Consider the following 22,900-nt stretch of genomic DNA (forward strand, 5'->3'; position numbering starts at 1 on the left):
TATATATATGTGTGTGTGTGTGTGTGTGTGTGTGTGTGTGTGTGTGTGTAAGTGTGTGAGTGTGTGTGTGTGTGTGTGTGTGTGTGTGTGTGTGTGTGTGTGTGTGTGTGTATGTATATGTATGTATATATGTGTGTATGTATATATATATATACACTGTTTGCAGCACAAGACTATTCTTGGTTTAATTTTGGGGATCGTCCTTTATGTGTAGTCGTGGCCTTTATTTTTTATGTACACGCGTGCCGTAAAGGTGTCAGAGTTTAACATTGTGCCATTAATCTAGTGTAATAACCCCAGGGGTTGGAATCCAATGGAAAAAGAATTGAAAGGCTGATGGCTTTTTATTTGCATGCTGTTATTTTATGTAACTTTTAAATACCATGTTTATCTTCTGTAAGTTATGGATAAAATATGGCTATTCTAATAGTTTAATAACATATATTAAAGAGAAATCACCAAGCAACCCACCCTCATTGTCTCACAAGCCCCAATTTGGGAACCACATAGCTATACTACTAGTAGCCTACATAAATGTTTATGTGAAGTATGCTTAAAATATATCAATATTAACTAACTATACTTAATAAAAAGGAACGTGAAGTATACTTCTTTTTAGTAAGGCTAGGCTACTTATTACCCATGTGGAAACCAAGTTAAAGTCTACTTTATTTTTGTTATGTATGCTAGTTTTTTTTTTTTTTTTTTTTACTTTTTTAACTGGGGTAAGTTAATAATTATAGACATCTGCCTAGTATTTGTCGATCTAAACATATAGTACATAAACTCAATAGTTTAGTATATGCGTCTAGTACATTACTAATCTACTACATGTTTCTGAACGCACGCGGAAGATAGAACAGAAGTCACGTGACCCGCGCGTCAAAGAAATCAGCTGAGGGCTCGGAGTTTCACTCAGGAAATCCAGGTAAACCGAACAACCAAAGTACATATTAAAGTAAACGATGCGTATTTATAAACTGTACATGTGTGCAGACTTTACGTAAATAGTTGTTGAGGGTAGTTTAAAAGAGAAGTCAGTAAAGTAGCAAGTGCAAAGTTCATTCACTGAAGCATATTTGTTGACAGCGCGATATGTGTTCACTTGACATGAAACTACACTGTAAGATTCCCGAATGTTAATGTTTGTTGTGTGTCAGCAAAGTTAAAACAATAGCTGTCTAGTTTTATAAATGAAAATGCGTGTTTGTGAGTTTGTGAGCCGTGATTTCCGCATTCTTTCGTTTTGCAGGTGCAGCGCAGATCGGTTTTACTAGTCATCTGTTTAGTACTAGCCTGCTAACCAATAAACAACATTACGCCAGCTATTTTCGAGTAATTATTGAGCTAATAAGGCATATTTCAAAGCAAGGTGAGCAACTATACGGGGCAAGTTTGCTCGTTAATTCAAAATGACAACAGTAATATCATTAAGTGAGATTCTAAAACGCATGAAATAAGCTTAATAATTGAGGTTAAGTTGATTTTATACTATAGACTTTATCCTTAATAATATAATTTTGGCTAAGAACTGCACATTCTGATTAGGGACATCATATTAGCATCTAATGACTTTCAAAGTACACGCTGCTCACAGTCAATTAAATAATGCTGATGTTTAGGTCATACTTACATGTGATTTCAGACTTCATATATAAAGTAGCATGGTAATCAATATAGGGAGGGTATCACAAGTTGTCACTGAACGAATGTGCGAATATAAAACCAACTTTGCCTCAATAGCTTAATATACCTAAACATCAACCAGAGAAGTCCACATTTCGATCAAACTTTACTTATAATTAACCCAAACTACTTTTAAGACAGAGTCCTAATTCCATAAGTGAAAAATATCACGCTAAGCGTTTTCTCCACTATTGAAGTCTATTATAAGTAAAAGCTTAATGTGGCTTAATGTACCTCAACAACAAGTGGGGGGAACCAAATTTCTATCAAATTTTACTTGTGGTTAGCACTAACTATATAGCAAAAAAATTAAAAATTTGCCCCATTTCCACAGCTTAAGTGAACAGCGTTTTTCCCTATGTTGTTGTGGGGATGTCAATGACATGCACAAGTGCATTCTTTTGACAGCAAAGGGTTAATCTATAATAAATTAAGTTAGATTTTTTGAACAGCTTTTTTATAATTTGGTTTCCCTCTGTTGTTAAGTCAAGCTTTCCTTATTAAGGACTTCAACGGGGAAGAAAACACCTAACGTGATATTGTTAACTTTATCTATGGAATTAAGGCCCATTCTTTTAAAAATAGTTTGTCTTAATCGCAAGTAAAGAAATTTGGGTTTCCCTGGTCTGGGTTAAGATATGTTAAGCCACGTTAAGCTGATTCCTTATAATGCGCTTCTGTGAGGAGAATGCTGAAAGTGATATTGCTCACTTGATACACTAAAATAAAAGCTTGTTCTTTTACAGCAGTAAGTGTTTTTCATGAATATATATCTATAGAAATTTGATTTCCTCTAGATGTTAAGTTAAACCTCTTTAAACTGTTATAATGGACTGAAATGGGGATAAAATGCTTAACATAACATTGTCCGCTTTATCTACAGAATAAGGGCTTGGTCTTTTGATAGTAGTTAGTGTTAATCACAGGTATTCGATAGATTTTTGGTGTACCCCACTTGTTGAGGTATACATTAAGCCATGTTAAGCGTTTTCCTTTTATAATGGACTCAGTGGGGAGAATACCGTGATAATTTTTACCCACTAAAATAAGAGCTCATTCTTTTGACATCAGGAAGTGTTTGTAACTTTTATAGAAATTTGGTTTCTCCCACTTGCTGTTAAGGTACATTAAGCCACGTTAAGCTTTATCCTTATAATAGACTCCAATGGGGGAGTAAACGCCTAACATGATGTTTTTCAATTTATCTGCTTAATTGGGACTCATTCTTTTTACAGTCATTAGGGTTAATTACAAGTACAGTTTGACAGAAATTTGGGGTTTTCAGGTTGGTGTTTAGTTACATTAAGCCCCGCTTTCTTCATGTTAAGCATTTTTGAATGTCCCCATTAATATAATTAAGAAACGCATACAAAATAGTGAGCAATTGTTTTGGTCTCCAAATAGTACAGTACGTATTGAGGTAACTTAAAGTTGGTTTATATTCACACATTCAGACTTTCTCCTTAATATAATTTCAGAAAACTATTCTTTACTAATACTAAATAGTCAAATCATATTCCCAGCAAATGACAATTAAAGTACAGCATTGTTCATGGTCAATTAAATAGTGCTAATGTTGTTTTGGAGGCATATGATTCAGACCGAATATTTAAAGTAGTAAACAATATAGGAAACATGTCACAAGTTGTCCCTAAATTAATGTGGGAATATTAAACATTAATAAGTATGTATAGTTTGTGTAAAACATGTTTACAACTCGTGAAAGTCTGTCACTACTTGACATTTATTAAAAACGTCGCAAATCCAGCATTTCAGTTCATACATGTTAATATACAAACTATTCTGTAGCATGTAGGATCAAATATAATGATAGTTGAATGTTATTGAAGGAAGAAATTGATAAGCCATATGTAAGACACGTTCAAATAGTTTGTCTTAGGAGCAATATATGTAAGAAAACATGTTTATAAATAAATTGTATAAGCTTGTTATTATGTAGCGCAGTATAAGAGATAATTGTGCGATTGTAGGCCTGCAAATAAATGTGATTTCTACAAATGTGTTTTCTGTCTCTTTCATTAAAGGCTTCCATCATGTATGGATCAAGAGAAGTCGATGCCAATGGGCTGGCACAGACTATTAGTTCAAATATCCAGAGGATAACCCTTCTAAGTGAGTACATTCACTCTTATTTATGTGCTATAAAAATTGTATAGCTTACAAAAATGTACCATCAGTTTTTTTTACCAAACAATAACTGTTAGTAAACTCGTACTTTTTTAATGATTATGTCTAGACTTGACTTGTATTTTTAGCCACGCCTGGATGGTGGTGATGTTTCTGTTTTCACATCTTCAATTTCTTTGTTCAGTTGTTCTCCATTTATCTGCTATGCAATTTAATGTGCTACATTCACAAAACCACAACAGATAAAAAGTCAAGTACAAGCGGAACACATTTGTTTACGACAAAACAGTCCTTTCTGTAACCTGATAACATGGGAGGTGTTTAAAGCTGATTTAGATCTTGCTTTTGTTTCCCAGCTAATGAAATCCAGCAGTTGATGAGGCATCTTGGAACGGCACAAGACACAAGTGACCTGCGACAGACATTGTGAGCTAAATACAAACATCTAGTTTGCATCTCAGTCCTTTAGCACATAAAATAAATAGAGATGCATCTATTTAGCCTATTTTTTATCAGCTAATCATTAATGAATTTAAAACGGTCTGTGTTTTGGCTATAGCGTTAAACTGACTATAAAATATATCTGTTTTGAGGACAAATGATTAGGAATATAGGCTAACAGTTTATTAAAATCAATATCAGTCAAATGGCCTTTCTGTGGATCCCTAAAATGTATATAATTCAAATATATTCTTTTGTCTTTGTCAAAATAAATAGGCAGGAGAAGCAGCAGAGTGTCAATCAACTTGCTAAAGTGACAGATAAATGCATGAAAGATTTCAGCTCTTTACCTGCGACCACAGAACAGGTACTATCAAACTCATACTTCATCACATACACATATTTATAAATGCTTTACAATTTAGTAATAGAGTGTAGCTTAATATATTGAAATATACACTAACCGGCCACTTTATAAGGTACACCTGCCCAACTGCTCACAGATTTCTGATCAGCCAAACACATGGCAGCAACTCAATCCATTTAGGCATGGTCAAGACGATCTGCTGCAGTTCAAACTGAGCATCAGAATGGGAAAGAAAGGTGATTTAAGTGACTTGAACGTGGCATGGTTGTTGGTGCCAGACGGGCTGGTCGGAGTATTTCAGAAACTGCTGATCTACTGAGATCCCTACCATCTTTAGGGTTTACAGAGAGTAGTCTGAAAAGAGAAAATTTCCAGTGAGCGGCAGTTCGCAATTCGCACAGGCTCACCAAAATTTGACAATAAAAGAATGGTATAATGTTGCCTGGTCTGATGAGTCTCAATTTCTGCTGTGATATTCAGATGGTAGGGTCAGAATTTAGCGTCAACAACATGAAAGCATGGATCCATAATGCCTTATATCAATGGTTCAGCCTGGTGGTGGTGGTGTAATGTTGTGGTGTCATCCCTTTATAACTAGTGTACCCATCTTCCAGCAGGATAACACGCCATGTCATAAAGCATCTCAGACTGATTTCTTGAACATGACGATGAGTTTACTGTACTCAAATGGCCTCCACGGTCACCAGATCTCAATCCAATACAGCACCTTTGGAATGTGGTGGAAAGGGAGATTGGCATCATGGAAGTGCAGCGACAAATTTGCAACAATATAAACCAAAATCTTTGAGGAATATTTCTAGTATCTTGTTGAATCTTTGCCATGAATAATTAAAGCAGTTCTGAAGGCAAAAGGGGGTCCAGCCCAGTACTAGTAAGGTGTACCTATTAAAGTGGCCGGTAAATGTATGCCTATAGTCATTTCATATAGTCACCTTGATGTTATTCTAAATCTTTATGACTTTATTTATTCTGTGGAACACAAAATAAGATACTTTGAAGAATGTTTCACTGCCTCCAGACTTTCATTTTTGGGTGAACTATTCCTTTAACAGTCTTTGTTCTGATACAGAGGCAAAGAAAGATCCAGCGAGAACGTCTCATCACTGAATTCTCCAACGTACTGGCCGTCTTCCAGAAAGCTCAGCGAGAGGTAGCAAAAAAAGAGAAGGAGTTTGTGGCTCGTGTTCGCGCAAGCTCCAGAGTTTCAGTGAGTTTTTTCTATCATTTCTTGATATTATGCCATGTTTTCCATCCAGTAGGACATTACATTTATGCAGACTCTAATATCTTACACTGAAGTGCAAGTTTCTAATGTCTTTTGTCATATACACACAACTTAAATGCCACATGTTAAAGAATTTTTTTTTGTTTTGTATAATATTTTATTGCTTTTAAATATTATGGTAAGTAGGCAAAATTATACTTACTATATTTTTGTGCTGTAGCTGACTAAAGCATTCCCCATTCTTCACAAATGTTGTGGTGGTGGTTCATAATAAAAGTGACAGAAATTACATTTTCCACTAGAAGGGAGTATTTGCTCCCTTAGATTGATTTGCCGGCAGCTAGCACTCTGCAACTTTCGCATGGTTGCCCACTGAAGCTAAGCATGGCTGCACCTGGTGAGTACCTGGATGGGAGACCACATGGGAAAGCTGAGTTACTGCCAGAAATAGTGTTAGTAAGACCAACAGGGGGGCGCTCAACCTGCAGTCTGTGTGGGTCCTAACGCCTCTGTATATTGATGGGGACTCTATACTGCTCAGTGAGACGTTATTCCGAGATCCTGACTCTCTGTGGTTGTTAAAAATCCCAGGATGTCCTTCAGAAAAGAGTAGGGGTTTAACCCTGGTCTCCTGGCCAAATTTGCCCACTGACCTCTCTCCATCATGGCCTCCTAAACATCCCCATATCAGAATTTGCTTTATCACTCTGTCTCCTATCCACCAATCAGTCCAAACTCAGTCCTTGAGGGCCGTTGTCCTGGACAGTTTAGCTCCAATCCTAATCAAACACACCCGAAACAGCTAATCAAGTTCTTACTGGATATACTAGAAACTTTCTTGTAGGTGTTTTGGAGCTAAACTCAGCAGGACACCGGGACCGAGTTTGGACACCACTGATCAAGGTGGATGCTCCACACTGGTGGTGAATGAGGAGATCCCCCAATGTGTAAAGCACTTTGAGTGTCAAGAAAAGCGCTATCTAAATATAATGAATTATTATTATTATTGTTTCCAACAAATCTTTACTTTTTATATTACTTTTTATTACATGTATGCATCACTATTTGTGTCAAATTATTGCATTTAATAAAAAAAAATGTTCCATAGACTTGAATGCATTTACACTTGCATAACACAATGCTATCAGATGCATGACTGAAAAAACTATTTTGTTGCATCATCGATCCATACTATAGATACTGTGGTACTTAATTTGTAATTGTATGTGTAAAAAGTAAGAATAATGGGTTTAAGCGATTTTTATTTTTTTAAAAAGTCTTACAATTCTCTTTCTGTCTACAGGGTGGAGATATAGATGATGTGTTTGGAAGAGCTGCTCCAGCATTCCAAAGGTTAGTTAGTTAGATGCTTGTATTGATCCTGAAGGAAATTCAGTGATCAAATAGAATCCCATAGGAAATACGTAAAATCATAAAAACATAAATGCACACACTCCGAATAGGAAGGAGTAAAAAATTAATTAAAATAAAAAAACAGTAATACTTCATAAATAAATGAATATGTAAATATTATATGAAAAACTGTCTAAAACTTTCTGCTTCCATATGTGTTTTTAGTGAGTTCAGTGCTCAAGCTCAGAGCTATGAGGAGAACATCACAGAAGAAGATCTGCGGCTCATTCAGGAAAGAGAATCTTCGATCAGACAGCTGGAGGTGAGGCCTGTTTCCACTGGGTATTACAATGCATTGTCACTGATCTGATCACAAGTGCATATTGCAGTTTCCACCTGGTTTTAACATTGAAATGCATCTCTTGTGGCCACTTTTGTTCAGATTTTGAGAAGACCCTTCACTCTCATTTCTTTATGCTTTTCATTTTCAGATTTTGTGGAAACTTTTCTCTCTTATTTCTTTATGCTTTATGAAAGTGTGCTCAATGCAGCACATTTGCAACACAAGTACTATTACATGAATAAACCGACGCCACGTGATAATGAGTGGAAAAGGAAGTGAAAGATATGTGTTTTTGTTCTAATATACTGAAATCTAATCAATTGAAACTAATTGAATCACCAAATTAAGTCTTATTAACCAATTGTTTTGATAAATGTTCTTACAACATGTCCCCTAACACTCAAATTGAAAGAGTATATAGTGTTCTGTGGCTGCTCAATCGCATTAGATAACAGGAATATTTACACTTTGACAGCAATGCATGATCAAACATGTGGTCAAAAACGTCAAAACACTCCATGTGACTTCAGTGGTTCAACTGTAATCATACGAAGCTCCAAGAACACTTTTGTGCGCCAACAAAAGTGTAAAAACAGCTTTGTTTGTCTACATCTTCTGTATCAGATCAGGGTGCGCGTTTACTAAAGGGAATATGACGCTTGCATGTTGGGCTGCTGACTCTAGTGGCGATATGTCATTCATGTATTGTGAGAACTAAAAATAGCGGAAATTGTATTTTAAAAGGTTTTAATTCAGATATGGACTTAGCTAATGCACTTAATGTTTTTTTATAATCGCTTTGATACCTCAGAGTTTAATAATGAAATTCAGGAGCTTCATAATAAGCTCCTGGACATAGAGCACTTTATTCTGAAAAAGGAACTTTTTTAAGGAAGTTTTTAATACTTTTTAAAATCTTTTAAAGTTAATAAGAGTTCTGAACAAGATAAAGTCTGTGGTCGACTGCTTGAATCACGTGCAGAAGAGCTGAGCACAATTTTTATTATATTTTTAATCAGTCTCTGAAAAAACAGCATGTACTAAAAATTTGGAAGGACGCTATTGTCATACCATGTCCTAGGTCCAGTTGCCTCTCAACAACTTGAAATGATTTAAGGACTGTGGCTCTGACGTATATCCCTATGAAGATTTTTGAAAAAATGATAAGGACAGAAATTGTTAAAAGTACAGAACAAGTTCTTGACCCAATCCAGTTTGCATACAGGCTTAATAGAGGTGTCGAAGATGCCATAATCATTCTGCTGCATTTACTTTGAGCATCTTGAGGGTAAGGGGGCTCGTGCTCGGCTTTTATTTATTGATTTTTCCTCAGTTTTTAATACAATTTATCCTCACATTTTAATCCAGCGACTTTTAAATCATTTTCAATTAAGTATCAATCTTGTTGGCTGGATTTTAGACTTTTTAACCAATAGAACACAAAGTGTGCGAATAAACAGTTCCCTGTCAGAAAGCTTGTGCTTCTCCACCGGTTTACCTCAGAAGTTTGTTTGCTTTATTTATAGAGCACATTTAAAAACCACAGATGTTGACCAAAAAGACCAGCAAACAAGAAAAAAAAAAAAATATATATATATATATATATATCTTAGGTTTTTTAATTTGAGTTTTATGACTTTTCCAATGCAATCAACTGCATTAGCATTTACTCTACAAAAGTAAACCATTAAAATGTGGTTTCAAGTGGGCATTTTTGTGATGGACCACAAAACCAGTCATAACAAGTGTACATTTTTTGGAAAATGAAATGTATGATTCATCTGAATAAAAGCAGAATATTTCTATTGATGTATGGTTTGTTAAGATTTGGGTAAAAATCTGGAGTTTGCAGATTAAAAAAATCGAATTACTACGATAATCTCCTTTAAAGTTGTCTAAGTAAAGTGTTTAGCAATGCACATTACTAATCAAAAATTGAGTTTGGGTACATTTACCGTTGGAAATTTATCAAATGTCTTCCTATAGCATGATCTTAACTTAATATTTCAAAGAGCCTTGACATGAAATAAAAATCTTGACCCATACAGTGTATTTTTTGACTATTCCCACAAAAAAAAAAGAAACTTGTACAACATAAGACTGGTTTTTCTGGTTCAGGGTAAAATTTAGCATCACCCTCTTGTTTTCAGATCTTTAAACCAGGTGTAAACAGGGGTTAAACATTATGCTACTGTCAGGATTTTTGCATGGTTGTTTTTTGTTCTGCAGAATTTAAAGATGTATAAAACGTTTGTCTTGTTTTTTTTCAGTCGGACATCACAGACATTAATGAAATCTTCAGAGATCTGGGCATGATGGTGCATGAACAGGGAGACATGATTGGTAAGGTGTTTATTTTTACACTTTATTAATAAATTGTCGCTCTCTGGCACAATGCTATGGTTTTTGATAGTTTTCCAGGGCATTTCTTGATAGTTGCTAACTAGAGATGCAACGATTATAGATTTTGGTTGTACGATTATAGTCTGAGGAATGATCACAGTTTCATGATTATTACGTATTCATTTATTTCAAAACACTACTAGTTTATAGGGATGTCCAGATCAGATCACGTGATTGGAAATCAGGCCGATCACAGGGCTTTAGACTTGATCAGAATCGGACGGATCAGGACTCGAATATATATACTCATTATTTTTGAACACATCTATAGTTACGAGGTGGCACAGAGTTAGACCTCTTTTTTGACTTCACACAGAAACAGCAACGTGTACAGCTTGACATCACTTGCCGGCAAAAGTAGATCACGGAAGCAGCCTGAAGCTTGGGTATGTCTGCTGTCTGGAGGTTTTATAAAACTGATGACAACAACATTGCTATAGCAAACTGAGAAATGTAAACTTGGGACTGCCTGCTAGGTATTTTAAGTTGAGCTGCTGTTTGTTTGTATATTAGACTCTTTTTATATTTACTGATGCACTAAAGTCCTAAAGTGAATAATTGATGTTGTTTATTACTTGATTGTTCAAGCTACCTCACAGAAGTGCTCTGTTTGTTCACAGAGTTGTTGAATGTTAAAATAAGTTGAATTAAGATTAAAATAAGGAACATCCAGGATCGGTCTCTTCGCTTTTCTTTATTCTTTGTGTATTATAGAAGTATTGGATCTGGTTTCAGTATTGGTAGATACTAAAAATCAAATGACTCGGACTCCAGGGCAGAAAAGCCTGATCGGGACATTACTATTAGTTTAGTAAAATCACATTCCACACTGCTGCTAATATGCATACACAAGCCGTTCGCCTCCATTGGAAATAACAAACTTGCGCGTACAAAAGACGCGTGAACCGCCCTTAGTTAATATCCTCAGCCATTGTTAAAATTAGCCTTTATCCACTGTGCATTAGCCTTGGTGTACAAGCTTGGAATGTTAGCACACAGTTGGCATAACTTTGTTTACTTGCAGCAGTTTTGTTCTATGCAGAAACACGGTGTTGAGTAGCCTTTACGATTAATTAACCGGTTAATCGTTGCATCCACTGTAAAATGGCAAAATAATCCATGGCCAAATCTCTAGCACCAGGCCCGTACTGCTTTCATCAAAATGGTCAATCCAACCAAAGTTAGCTTAAAAACTGCATTTAAATCACTAAACAAATTAAACACTTACAGTATGTCAAACCAGATAAATTAGTTCAAATGTAGACACTTTTATCATAATATTAAACTCAAATCCTATTAATGGTAAACATACCACTGCTTTTGTCATAATTAGTGGTATTTCCCAGCTCTCTACAGCACTTATTTGTGTGAAAATAAATATTTAGAAAGGAAACCCTTAGACAGGAAAGTGTGTAGCAATTTTACACTATCATAATAGTTTGGCACGGTGGCTCAGTGGTTAGCACTGTGGTCTCAGAGCAAGAAGGTTGGCACTTCTGTGTGGAGTTTGCATGTTCTCCCCCTGTTGGCGTGGGTTTCCTCCGGGTGCTCCCCCATAGTCCAAACACATGCGCTATATGTGAATTGGATAAACTAAATTAACCGTAGTGTATCAGTGTGTGTGTGAATGTTAGCGTATACAGGTGTTTTCCAGTACTGGGTCCCAACCGGAAGGGTATCTGCTGCGTAAAAGATATGCTAGAATAGTTAGCGGTTCATTTCACTGTGTTGAAAAATGAATGAATAAATGAATAATAGTTTTATACCAATATTTTACTATTTCATCTTGTATTTTTTCAGCTAACACCACTTATAGAACATAACTAACTTAAAATTCAGGTTTGCCAATTTTCTGAAATTCAAATAAAACATGATGTGAATGAAATAAAAAGATTGATATAATTCACAATGAATGATGTCGGTTTTTTCAGACTTGTCTCAAAGGGGATGTTTAGTGATGAAACTCTTAGACAGGAAAGTCCAATTAAAGGTGTTAAAGTGGAAAAGCAGATGCTGGTAATGAAGACCTGCGAGGCTTCACACACACCAGCTCAGTGGGACTGTTTGTTCACGCACTAAACTTTTAATAACAAGATGTGAGCCATCAGCACACACTTGCGTTGTTTACATATGTGAGATTTCATCAGAATAACAACAGTTTGCATCATTGTTTGTTCTGACCATTCACAAATGAATGATGAAATATTGCTCACTAAGGGATTTTTAAAAAGTTTTGAGGGAATTATGCATGATCCAAGTGGGCGATTGCATTATTCAAAAGCATTTCTGTTATGCACAAATAATCATTTTTTTATGCAAATAATCCATTCAGAATATTTGATCCAGTTTTCTGTGTAGAAGTGTGAATAATAAAGTCTTACCTCTGTTTTTCTCCATCTACAGACAGTATAGAGGCCAACGTATCAAACGCAGAAATCAGTGTGCAGTCGGCCACAGAACAGCTGCAAAGAGCAGCAGGTCACCAGGTATTTACAAACCACTGATCAGCATTTATTCTTCCTCACATTATTTCAGTTCCTTCTGTGAAATACAAAGAGGAAATGTAGCTGATTGAAAGTAGATATGGATGAACACTCTCAGACTCCAAAAAGTGTTACAAATCCACAATAAAAGAAGCTTTAAAACTATGCAAATGTCAACTGATGCTATAATTAGCTTGAAACCATCACTTGCACTGGCTTGTGTTTTATGTTTATTAGGTATTCAGGGTATCTGTGGGGTCTTAAAAGTCTAAAATCTCAAAAGCTAAATTTTAGGCCTTAAAAAGCTCTACTGAAATGTTATGTTGTTGATCTTAAAGATCTTTTTAACAGGTCTTTCTTAATTTTCTTTTGTTCATGTATTGCTGGCCATTAACACCCAAGCAATCGCCAACAATCCATCTCAATAAGATTTGTAACTTTTTATTTAAAAATAGCATTTAATTACTTTCCGTACAGTAACATTTGCATAACATTTCTCTATTTATTTACTGCTGAGGATACTGACCTGACCTATATTTTTATTATTAAATTATTATTGTAGACTGAGATAATTGACAGCTATGTTTTGTTCTATTTTTAAATAAATAAATGTATACTACAATTTAATAAATTTAATTGGGCAAGTGAAAATCTTTACTAACTGGGATATTTAAAAAATGCCTAGTATTTAGCCCTGTTTAAGTCTAAAAAAAAAAAATCACAATGGTCTTAAAATGTCTTTAAAAGTCTTAAATTTAAATTGGTGAAACCTGTAAAAACCCTGGTATTGCTGTTATATTACAACTTGAGTAAATTAGCATGATGATATCTTTTATAGATTTTTTTTATGCACCAAAGCACTGTTTGTGCTGCAGGAACATTTTTAAAACGTTCAGCTATGAGCACTTCTCTAACTGAAGCTTCTCCAAAATGCGAAGCATTCATAGCGTAACAATGCACACATCCATTCTAAATAGTATTCAAAAATAGAATTTGCACGTCCCAAACCAAAGCATGTTGAAAATAGCATGCCAAAGGTTCGCGGATGGTCTACTATTTCTGGTAAAACTACCAAATGTAGAACCATCCATACTCTTACTGCTAATATTGGCCACAATACATTGCGCGTTGGACATGAATTCGATTAGAACTACAAACTCTGGTATCAAGTGTAAACAAACTACAAACAAGGCGGACACAAGACCAACCATCAACTAGAGAGGCTTCGGTAAAATTATTTGAATGACTGTTAATTAGTATCTAGCCAACTGGAAAATATTTAAATCACGTTTTCTTGTGTTTAATCTGCAACCAAAATGTGAACTTTTATAAGGACACGTTTGGACATTAACCTCTGAATGCATAATTGTCCAAACACCTGCATGAAAGACTCATGAATGTTAGATTAAACAATAGGGTAGTTAATTAAATATTAAAGAAATGCAGACGATGTGTAACATAATGGCAACATAACAGTCTGGTAATGAGGAAGTATTTTGTCCCAAAGTCTCATACTCTCCTGTTACACGCTCAGAAGTACATACTTTTAGGACGTAGTAGAAGTATATGAGGGGCAGCATGGTGGCAAAGTGGGTAGCACATTCGCCTCACAGCAAGAAGGTCACTGGTTCGAGCCCTGGCTGGGCCAGTTGCAGTTTTGTGTGGAGTTTGCATGTTCTCCCCTTGTTGGCGTGGGTTTCCTCCAGGTGCTCCAGTTTCCCCCACAATTCCAAAAACATGAGCTATAGGTGAATTGGGTAAGCTAAAATTGTCTGTAGTGTATGTTTGTGAATGAGTGTGTATGGATGTTTCCCAGTGATCCGTTGCAGCTGGAAGGGCATCCGCTGCGTAAAACACATGCTGGATAAGTTGGCGGTTCATTCCGCTGTGGCAAGCTCAGATTAATAAAGGGACTAAGCCGAAAAGAAAATGAATGGAGAAGTATGTAAATTGGGACACAACCAACACAATCTCACGGCAATTTGTACGTTTTTGATTTAGTGGCCAATTTGTATAAATTCGTTACAATCTAATTCGTACGGTTTAGTACAATTTGCTCATCCCCCAATGACGGTTGGGTTTAGGGGTGGGGTTAGGTGTCACGCCTCCTTTTTAAAATCGTACAATTTTATACGCCTCAACTCGTACGAATTCATACGAATTAGCCACTAAACTGACAAAACGTAAAATACTTACGTTTTCTTGTGAGATCAGGCTGGACACAGCATATGCCTTGCTACATTGCACCATTTAAAAACACGCCGCTTCCATTAACACTGACAAAAAAAAAAAAAAAAAACATTGATGGCATTTCTGCAGCACAAAAAAACGATTTCGTGGACACGCAAGTTAGATAATTTTCTTGACATTATTGTAAGTAGCTAATTTGTTTTATCTATTTACAATTTTTATTTATTTGTTTTATCTATTTATTTATTTAATTATTGTTGTATCTTTTTATATTTGTAATTATATGTAATTATATTTTTTTTAATTAAATTACAATTGTGATAATCCATTTTTAATAATTGTTTTAAAACTCTCATTAACAATTTGTCACAAAACTAATTTCTTTTATCATTATGAATATAGCTGGAATAAATTTTATAAACTTTTTAGTCATATCAATTAAAGTACTGCAATTTATTTGATGTACTAGTTCAGTGGTTCCCAAAGTAAATCAAATTCACTTTATTCAACTATTAGAATTACCATATTTTATCCATAACCTATAAAAGATAAAAAATACATAAAAAAACAACATGCAAATAAAAAGCCATCAGCCTTTAAGTTTTTTGCAACCTCTGGGGTGATTACGTTATATTAAAGACACAGCACTTTGATCTTATGGAACCAGGGTAAACTTTTTTGTTATTGTGTGCAAGGATTATACATTTATAACCACCTGAGGAGATATTGGGGGTTGCGAATCACTGGCATTGTTATTTTGGGGGTCGCGGCCTAAAAAGTTTTGAGACCCCTGTACTAGTTAATTAACATTATGTTCACAGCTAATTATCATTACTATTATTATACCAGTGACGTGTTTCCTCTGTTCACTCTAGACGTCTTTCCGCAAGAAGATTTTCATCCTGGTGGCTGTTCTGGCTGTGGCGGCTCTCATTATTGGTTTGATTATCTATGCTTCTGTCAGCAAATGAGTCTGTATCACATCTCTCAGATTTTGCTCTGCCATATTTGTAATGAGTTGCTTTCTAACTGCAGTTTAGTGCCATTCACACCAAGAATGATCACTACAATGTCAATGATAAAGAAATAGCTCGAAAAGTCATCACAAATATAAAACAACACATCAAATATAATGACAACAGCACTGAGAACTACAATTGTTGGAATCGGTTTCAGAATTGACAGCCAATCAGAATCTATGCTTTTTTTTAAAGTGCCTCTATTAATATTATTATTAATATAATTATACTACCTCCCATGCAATGTTTAGGAATTCACCTCTGCCATATGCATCTGCATGCATCATGTCTGCAGATTCTGTACTTAATTGTTTATGATGAGAGAATTCACTAAATATGTGACTTAACTCGCATATACAATTGAAAACTATTAGCCCTGCTGTAAAATGTTTTATTCTCTTTCAGGTATTTCCCAAGTGATGTTTAATAGAGCAAGGACATTTTTACATTATTTCCTATAATATGTTCTTATTATGACTGGAATAAAAGTAGTTTAAGGTCAATATTATTAGCCCCTATTTACCGATTGGATGCAGAACAAACCACTTTTAATTTAATTAACCAAGTTAAGCCTTTAAATTGCACATTAAGCTGAATACTAGTACCTTCCTTCATCCATTTTACATGATGTCTGTAAGTCAAATGTCACTTTGGAAATAACTGAAAAAATTCGCAGGGTTAAGATTTTTGACTTCATCTGGACATACATGAAACAACTGCATACATCTATACTGTACTACTTAAACCACTAGCCATTACTTTGGAAATGCTTTCATACAATAATTGCAACTGCAAACTAATACATCTACACTACCTGACAAAAGTCTTGTCGCCTTTCCAAGTTTTAGGAACAACAAATAATAACTTGACTTTTAGTTTGGTATCAGAAGCGGCTTATATAAAAGGTAAAGGCCTCTAGATTACGCCTATTTGACCAAAATAAAAGATGATCATGCCTTGATTTTGTATTATTTAATTAGGACAGTAAGGTCTGACTCTGCTTAGACAAAAGTTACTTAACAGAAGTAATGTCCAGTACAGAATATAAGGTCATGCTGCAGTGGAAAAAGAATGAATATTGTGTCTGACTCCCATGAGCTTGGAGGACTGCATCCATGCATCTCTGCAATGACTCCAATCACGTATTAATGAAGTCTGGAATGGCAAAGAAAGCGTTCTTGCAGGACTCCCAGAGTTCATCAAGATACTTTGAATTCATCTTTAATGCCTCCTCCATCTTACCCCAAACATGCTCAATAATGTTCATGTCTGGTGAGTGGGCTGGCCAATCCTGGAGCACCCTTACCTTCTTTGCTTTCTGGAACTTTGAGGTGGAGGCTGAAGTATGAGAATGAGCGCTATCCTGCTAAAGAAATTGCCCGCTCCTGTGGTTTGTAATGTAATGGGCAGCACAAATGTCTTGATACCTCAGGCTGTTGATGTTGCCGTCCACTCTGCAAATCTCTCTCATGCCCCCATACTGAATGTAACCCCAAACCATGATTATTCCTTCACCAAACTTGACTGATTTCTATGAGAATCTTGGGTCTATGCTGGTTCCAGTAGGTCTTCTGCAGTATTTGTGATGATTGAGATCCAGTTCAACAGATGATTCGTCAGAAAAATCGACCTTCGGCCACTTTTCCAAATTGACCATAGACACCAACAGATCTGACCAATCAGAGAAGAGCATGTTACCAGGAATGAATTTAGAAAGAGTGAACTCTTTGGGAAATTAGTTTATATTGAATACGAAATTGGTGGCTCAGTGGTTAGCACTGTCGCCTCACAACAAGAAGGTCGCTGGTTTGAGTCCAGTTGGCATTTCTGTGTGGAGTTTGTTGGCGTGGGTTTCCTCCGGGTGCTCCGGTTTCACCCCCAGTGCAAAGACATGAGCTATAGGTGAATTAGATTAACTAAACTGGCCGTAGTGTATGAGTGTGTGTGAATGTGAGTGTATGGGTATTTCCCAGTACTGGGTTGCGAATGGAAGGGCATCCGCTGCGTAAAACATATGCTAAAATAGTTGAGGGTTCGTTCCGCTGTGGTGACCCCTGATAAATAAGGGACTAAGCCAAAGGAAAATGAATGAATAAATGTAAAACTTTGTTTAAAATAGCATAATAGAGACACTGAGTTTGAGCATTTAAAGTGGCAGGTGACAATACTTCAATCCACGCTTTTTAGTAAACGTTACTTTGCTTTGCTATGACACTAATATTGTTGCCTTCATTGTTGTTTTTGGTGTGAATGGGATTTTAATATACTGTATACATACACATAATATTTAATACAAATAAAGCTCTACTGATGCCATTTAAATGTGCTATTTGATGTTTCAAAAAAAGCAATTAAATGCGTTGATTTACAATCATCCAAATAAGACTGCTCTCAAAAAAGCTGGATTGTTTCAATGCAACTTTGGGTGAAATATGAATAAACTCAACCATTTTTGGTTAAAAATGATAATTAAAATCAGCAGTCGGGTTCATATTTTACCCCAAAACAAGCCAGGGTATTTTTTATAGAGCTTACCATGTGTTGAAACTTGAAAATCATTTAAAAGTCATCACCTTAAACTATAATCCTTGCTGATGTTTTCCTGAGAGTAAAATTCCCTTAAATGTGACATTTCACTTGTTGAAAGTGCTACAAATGAATGTCTACTTTGGACTGTCTATATGAGTGGTCACCAAACTTGTTCCTGGTTCCCGGTGTCCTGCAGATTTTAGCTCCAACCTTAATCAAACACACCTGGACAAGCTAATCAAGGTCTTTCTAGGTATACTTGAAACATCTAGGCAGGTGTGTTGAGGCAAGTTGGAGATAAACCCTGCAGGGACACCGGCTCTCCAGGACCGAGATTGGTGACCCCTGGTCTATATGAAGCTGCTGCTCTAGATGCTCTAACACAGGGGTGCCCAAACTCAGTCATGTAAGGCTGGTTGTCCTGCATGTTTTAGTTCCAACACCAATTAAACACACCTGACCCAGCTAATCAGGCTCTTTCTAGCTTTACTAGATACTTACAGACAATTGTGTTGAAGAAAGTTGGAGCTAAACCATGCAGGACACCCGCCCTCCAAGACCGAGTTTGGGCACCCCTGCTCTAACACTTCATTTGAAGAATTATTAGTCTCATTAATCATGTTATGTTCTCATTGTGGCCCAAAGCACTTTGTAAAGCTATTCTGAAATCGATTCTGTGAACATTTATAATTTCAGCATACCAGCTCTATTTTGCATCTCTGTTATATTGTACACAGATGTTCTATGCTGTGCTTAAAAACGGATCATGTGCTGATCAGTTCACTGAAGGAAACTGAGTAAGGTTATTCTATTTACCACTAGTTGTGAAGGGAAATGACCACCAGATGGAGACATTACCAAAAATGGAGTTTCATATTAAGCACAGTTCACCTTTAACCTGCTCACATACAAATAATTTATAAAGAGCTGCCTGAGTGATTAATGCATTGTGGGTTTTTATGTCTTCTATTATATTTGAAAATCAGTTTATGATTTATTCTATATTTCAAATGAATAAACTAACTGGACAGCTGTTAGCCAATCAAGGCTGATAGTTTTACATGTGGTTATGGAGGTATTTGTTTATTTATTTGTGATTGTGAAATTTATTTTGGGATTATATAATTTCTAAGTAAATCAGGCTATTACATTTAACATTAAAGCCAGCCTTTCTGCCCAGTCAGACCAATAAACTGTATAGTTTTTCTGTGTTTATCCTGTATATAATGTTTTTATGATTTCTTTGTGTCGAATTTTTGCTTTGGATGGAAAGTAAATATAGGTTTAGTAACCAAAAATTCAAGAAAACTATGAAAATGTCCTCCAAATAGTGGCAACTGGAAACATTTGTGCATTGAAATACAGCATATAGTAATGATGAAATTGTGAAAAGTGATAAGAAACTATGTGGGGAAAATGGAAGTGTGTACTATGTTGATATGATTGAAATCTTTACATTTAGTTACCTTGGAATTATAAGGTTCTATCTGCATTCTGAATGATTTAGAGATATTGAGCTTCAAAGTTTTTTGCGTTCCATAGCAAACAGTCTGTGTGTAACATTTAAAAAGTCTTAAAATGTAAACAAAAAAAAAAAACATCCCATAATGTAAATAAGTTGTTAATTAGTAAGAATATGTCAACTCAATTTTGACAAAAATGTCAGATAGAACCTTATAATTCTGAGGTGACGTTTTGTCAATAATATGCAAAAAGTGTTTGCCAAAGTTGTTGTAAGTAATTGATTTTTTAATAACTAGTCCAATAAACTATAATTTTATGTATATTATTGCAGATCTGGTTTTATTATTCACTTTTCTCTTTTCAAATTATTTAGTTTATTTGGATAAAAGTGCCATATTATATAAATATATTTAGTGACTAAAATTTGAGAAAAAACAAGCATTAATAGTGATAATGTCAAGAAATAAAATTATTAAAATACAGTATATGGACATTTCAGTAGCTAAAACTGTATTTTTATTTGTTTATTTTTAATAAATTTAATTTATTTTTAATTATTATTTTTTTGCTTGCAAGATGTCAGTAATTTTAAACAATATATTTTATCACAATATTTGAAAGTATAAATAAGATCTGTTAAACAGACAGTTCACCCAAAAAGAATCAAATCAAATCACTTTTATTGTCACATCATTAGCAGCACGTGTGCTATGATGAGTGAAAAGCTTAGGTGCTGGCTCCAAACAGTGCCAAATACAGATATTGCAAATACGACGACAGTGCAAAATACAGACAGTGCAAATACAACGCAAAAAAAAAAAAAACAGGACAATATAAAATTGGCAGCGATATGTACAATGAATAGGTGTCCACATAGTTGTAGGCAGTATTGTTTCAAGTATGGACTGGTTAAAGTGCAGTAAATGCTACATTTTGATGGTGTGCAGTGAGGGGTATGGAAGAGTCTGTGTGTGGTGTGTTAAGTGTCCATCAGCCTAATAGTCTGAGGGAAGAAGCTTTCTTTCAGCCGGCTGTTGCGTGACCGGATGCTGCGGAACCGTCTGCCTGAGGGTAGCAGAGAGAAAAGTCTATGGCTAGGGTGGCTGGAGTCGCTGATAATTCTCTTGGCTTTCCTCATGCACCGCCTGGTGTAAATGTGCTGGAGGGAGGAAAGCTCACGTACTTTACTATTTAAAGCTGATTTATACTTCTGCGTCAAGCGCACGCGTATGCTCTGGAGCAGCCTTCGTATGGTCGCATAGCCTTCACCGAGGCCGACCTTACGTGTTTGCGTGGGTTTACCCCACAATCCAAAGATGTGCTATAGGTGAATTGAATAAGCTAAATTGGCTGTAGTGTATGTACGTGAATGAGTGTGTATGGGTGTTTCCCAGTACTGGGTTGCAGCTGAAAGGGCATCCGCTGCGTAAAACATATGCTGCATAAGTTGCCGGTTCATTCCACTGTGGCGACCCCTGATGAATATGTCGAAGGAAAATGAATCAATGATATCCCACACATTATGATATTGATAATTGTTCTGCAAATGTGCTGCCTAAGAGCTCATCAACTAATGACAAACAAAATTATAATTATGTGGAAAGATGGAAAAAAAACTGCATTAAAATCATCTAATTGATTAGTCATTATAATTGAGAGGAGGGGACATTAACGTGTATAAAAATCAGCTAAATATATTGTTTGACTTAGTTTGTGTGATCCTCCTGACCAGGAACAATGCAAACCTTTTACACTGAGGATGAAGTGAGACTCGACTTACTCTGCTGGAAATACAAATATTAGATTTGAATATTGTCCTGCACGATATAAGACAGAAGACTTGCTGTTTCCACGAAGTACTTCAGGTATCATGAATCTTACAGCACTGAACCAAACTGATCTGTGCGAGGACTACTCGTGTCCAGAGAGATCTGTTTCTTTATCTGTCTATGTGATTCTGTATGTGGCCGCAGCAGCTGTGGCTCTTCTGACCGTGTGTGGAAACCTGCTGGTCATCATCTCTGTTAGTCACTTCAAGCAGCTCCACACACCTGCCAACATCCTCATCCTCTCTTTGGCTGCGTCTGATCTGCTGGTGGGAGTTTTTGTGATGCCGTTTCACTTGTCCTGGCTCATTGAATCATGCTGGATCTCTGGTCCCGTCATGTGCTCCGTTTTCAATTTTGTGACCTTTCAGGCAACAAGTGCGTCTGTTCACACTGTGGCTTTAATAGCTGTCGATCGCTTTTTGGCTTTGAGTTTTCCCTTTTTTTACTCTGAGAAAATCTCACTGACTGTGATTTGTACAGCAGCTTTGCTAAACTGGTTGTTTTCACTCATTTATAACTTCACTCTTCTTTATATAAATGGAAACTTCGCTGACAGCATGTGTCCAGGACAATGTCTATATATTGTGGATAGCGTTTCATCCTTCATTGATCTCCTGATTGTGTTTCTAATGCCATGTACGCTCATTATAATATTGTACACTCATGTATTTGTCATTGCTAAGAAACATGCGACTGCTATAAGAGCCCTTCAGGTTCACAACAGCACAGAATCCACTAAGAACAAAATCAGCGACAAATCAGAGAGAAAAGCCGCTTTAGCGCTTGGGATTTTGGTTTTTGTGTTTCTCCTGTGTTTGCTGCCGTATTACATTTTTTCTTTAACAAATTTCTTAAGAGACGACTCATTTTCTAATGTTATCAACAGTGTTTTGATTCTGTTTTACCTTAATTCCTCTATTAATCCACTCATGTATGCTTTATTATACCCTTGGTTTAAGAGAAGTTTAAAAATAATTACGTCTTTTAAAGTATTTAACAAAGACTCTTCTCTGATTAACGTGATCTCTCAGTAGACTCTTAATAAGAAACAATTTTTAAAAAATCAAGTCTGTCCTCGTAGGTTTAGTTTTTCCTAATTTATTCATTTATTTTTATTATTGTGCAGTTGTAAAACGAATAGTCTTGGTAAATAAAAACAGATGGGTTTTTCAAGGATGAAATTATTGTCAAATCATGGCATTGTCATAAGTAAAATATTTGTTGACTGACGATAAATTTAGAGAATATGTACAAACTTTGCGAACAGATCATTTTTCCAGAAATGTTTATTTTACAAACATCTATATAACTCTATTTGTTTTATTTACAGCGTTATTAATTTAAAACGATTATGTGAATGATAAAAGTTGAGTAACTGGTTTTCTTTCCTCTGTAAAAT

At 35.7% G+C, this 22,900-nt stretch overlaps 5 protein-coding genes across 11 annotated transcripts in view; 3 read left to right on the top strand and 2 right to left on the bottom strand.

Moving 5' to 3' along the window:
- Positions 1 to 12,507, bottom strand: part of taar10a (trace amine-associated receptor 10a) — a 79,173-nt gene extending 66,666 nt beyond the window's left edge. Inside the window, exon 1 of the mRNA XM_087297882.1 lies at positions 12,369 to 12,507. The gene's annotated coding sequence lies outside the window, so the exon portion shown is untranslated. The remainder of the gene's footprint in view (positions 1 to 12,368) is intronic.
- The window catches only part of taar10 (trace amine-associated receptor 10), a 92,954-nt gene that overhangs the window by 59,182 nt on the left and 10,872 nt on the right, over positions 1 to 22,900 (bottom strand). The window contains exon 2 of the mRNA XM_087296208.1: positions 12,369 to 12,528. Coding sequence (XP_087152334.1) covers positions 12,369 to 12,384 — 16 coding nt within the window. The 5' untranslated portion in view covers positions 12,385 to 12,528. The remainder of the gene's footprint in view (positions 1 to 12,368; positions 12,529 to 22,900) is intronic.
- LOC147839468 (uncharacterized) overlaps positions 1 to 22,900 on the top strand; it is a 101,419-nt gene that overhangs the window by 8,425 nt on the left and 70,094 nt on the right. The gene's annotated exons all lie outside the window — the stretch shown is intronic.
- On the top strand, positions 885 to 19,992 carry stx7l (syntaxin 7-like). 7 transcript variants are annotated; one of them, XR_015518975.1, is made up of 12 exons: positions 885 to 928; positions 3,732 to 3,819; positions 4,191 to 4,260; positions 4,552 to 4,642; positions 5,733 to 5,870; positions 7,192 to 7,241; positions 7,467 to 7,563; positions 9,855 to 9,927; positions 12,391 to 12,473; positions 15,536 to 18,641; positions 18,712 to 19,669; positions 19,879 to 19,992. XR_015518975.1 is itself a non-coding variant. In XM_087298968.1 (11 exons), exons 3-11 carry the CDS (start codon positions 3,741 to 3,743, stop codon positions 15,629 to 15,631), a joined length of 777 nt encoding a protein of 258 aa, XP_087155094.1. In that variant the 5' UTR covers positions 888 to 928; positions 2,929 to 2,945; positions 3,732 to 3,740; the 3' UTR covers positions 15,632 to 19,992. The 7 variants fall into 7 exon arrangements, 3 of the variants coding, with proteins under 3 accessions (XP_087155092.1, XP_087155093.1, XP_087155094.1); XR_015518974.1 differs by having other exon boundaries at positions 15,536 to 18,364; positions 18,569 to 19,669; XR_015518973.1 differs by having other exon boundaries at positions 18,712 to 19,992.
- Positions 21,574 to 22,535, top strand: taar14a (trace amine associated receptor 14a; the record flags this gene model as incomplete). The annotated part of the gene is given in 1 exon segment (NM_001083036.1): positions 21,574 to 22,535. A coding segment is annotated over 1 exon segment (962 nt), but the record flags the coding sequence as incomplete, so codon positions are not given.

This window comes from Danio rerio, chromosome 20, assembly GCF_052040795.2.
Source record: "Danio rerio strain M-AB ecotype USA chromosome 20, GRCz13ab, whole genome shotgun sequence".
NCBI lineage: Eukaryota > Metazoa > Chordata > Actinopteri > Cypriniformes > Danionidae > Danio > Danio rerio.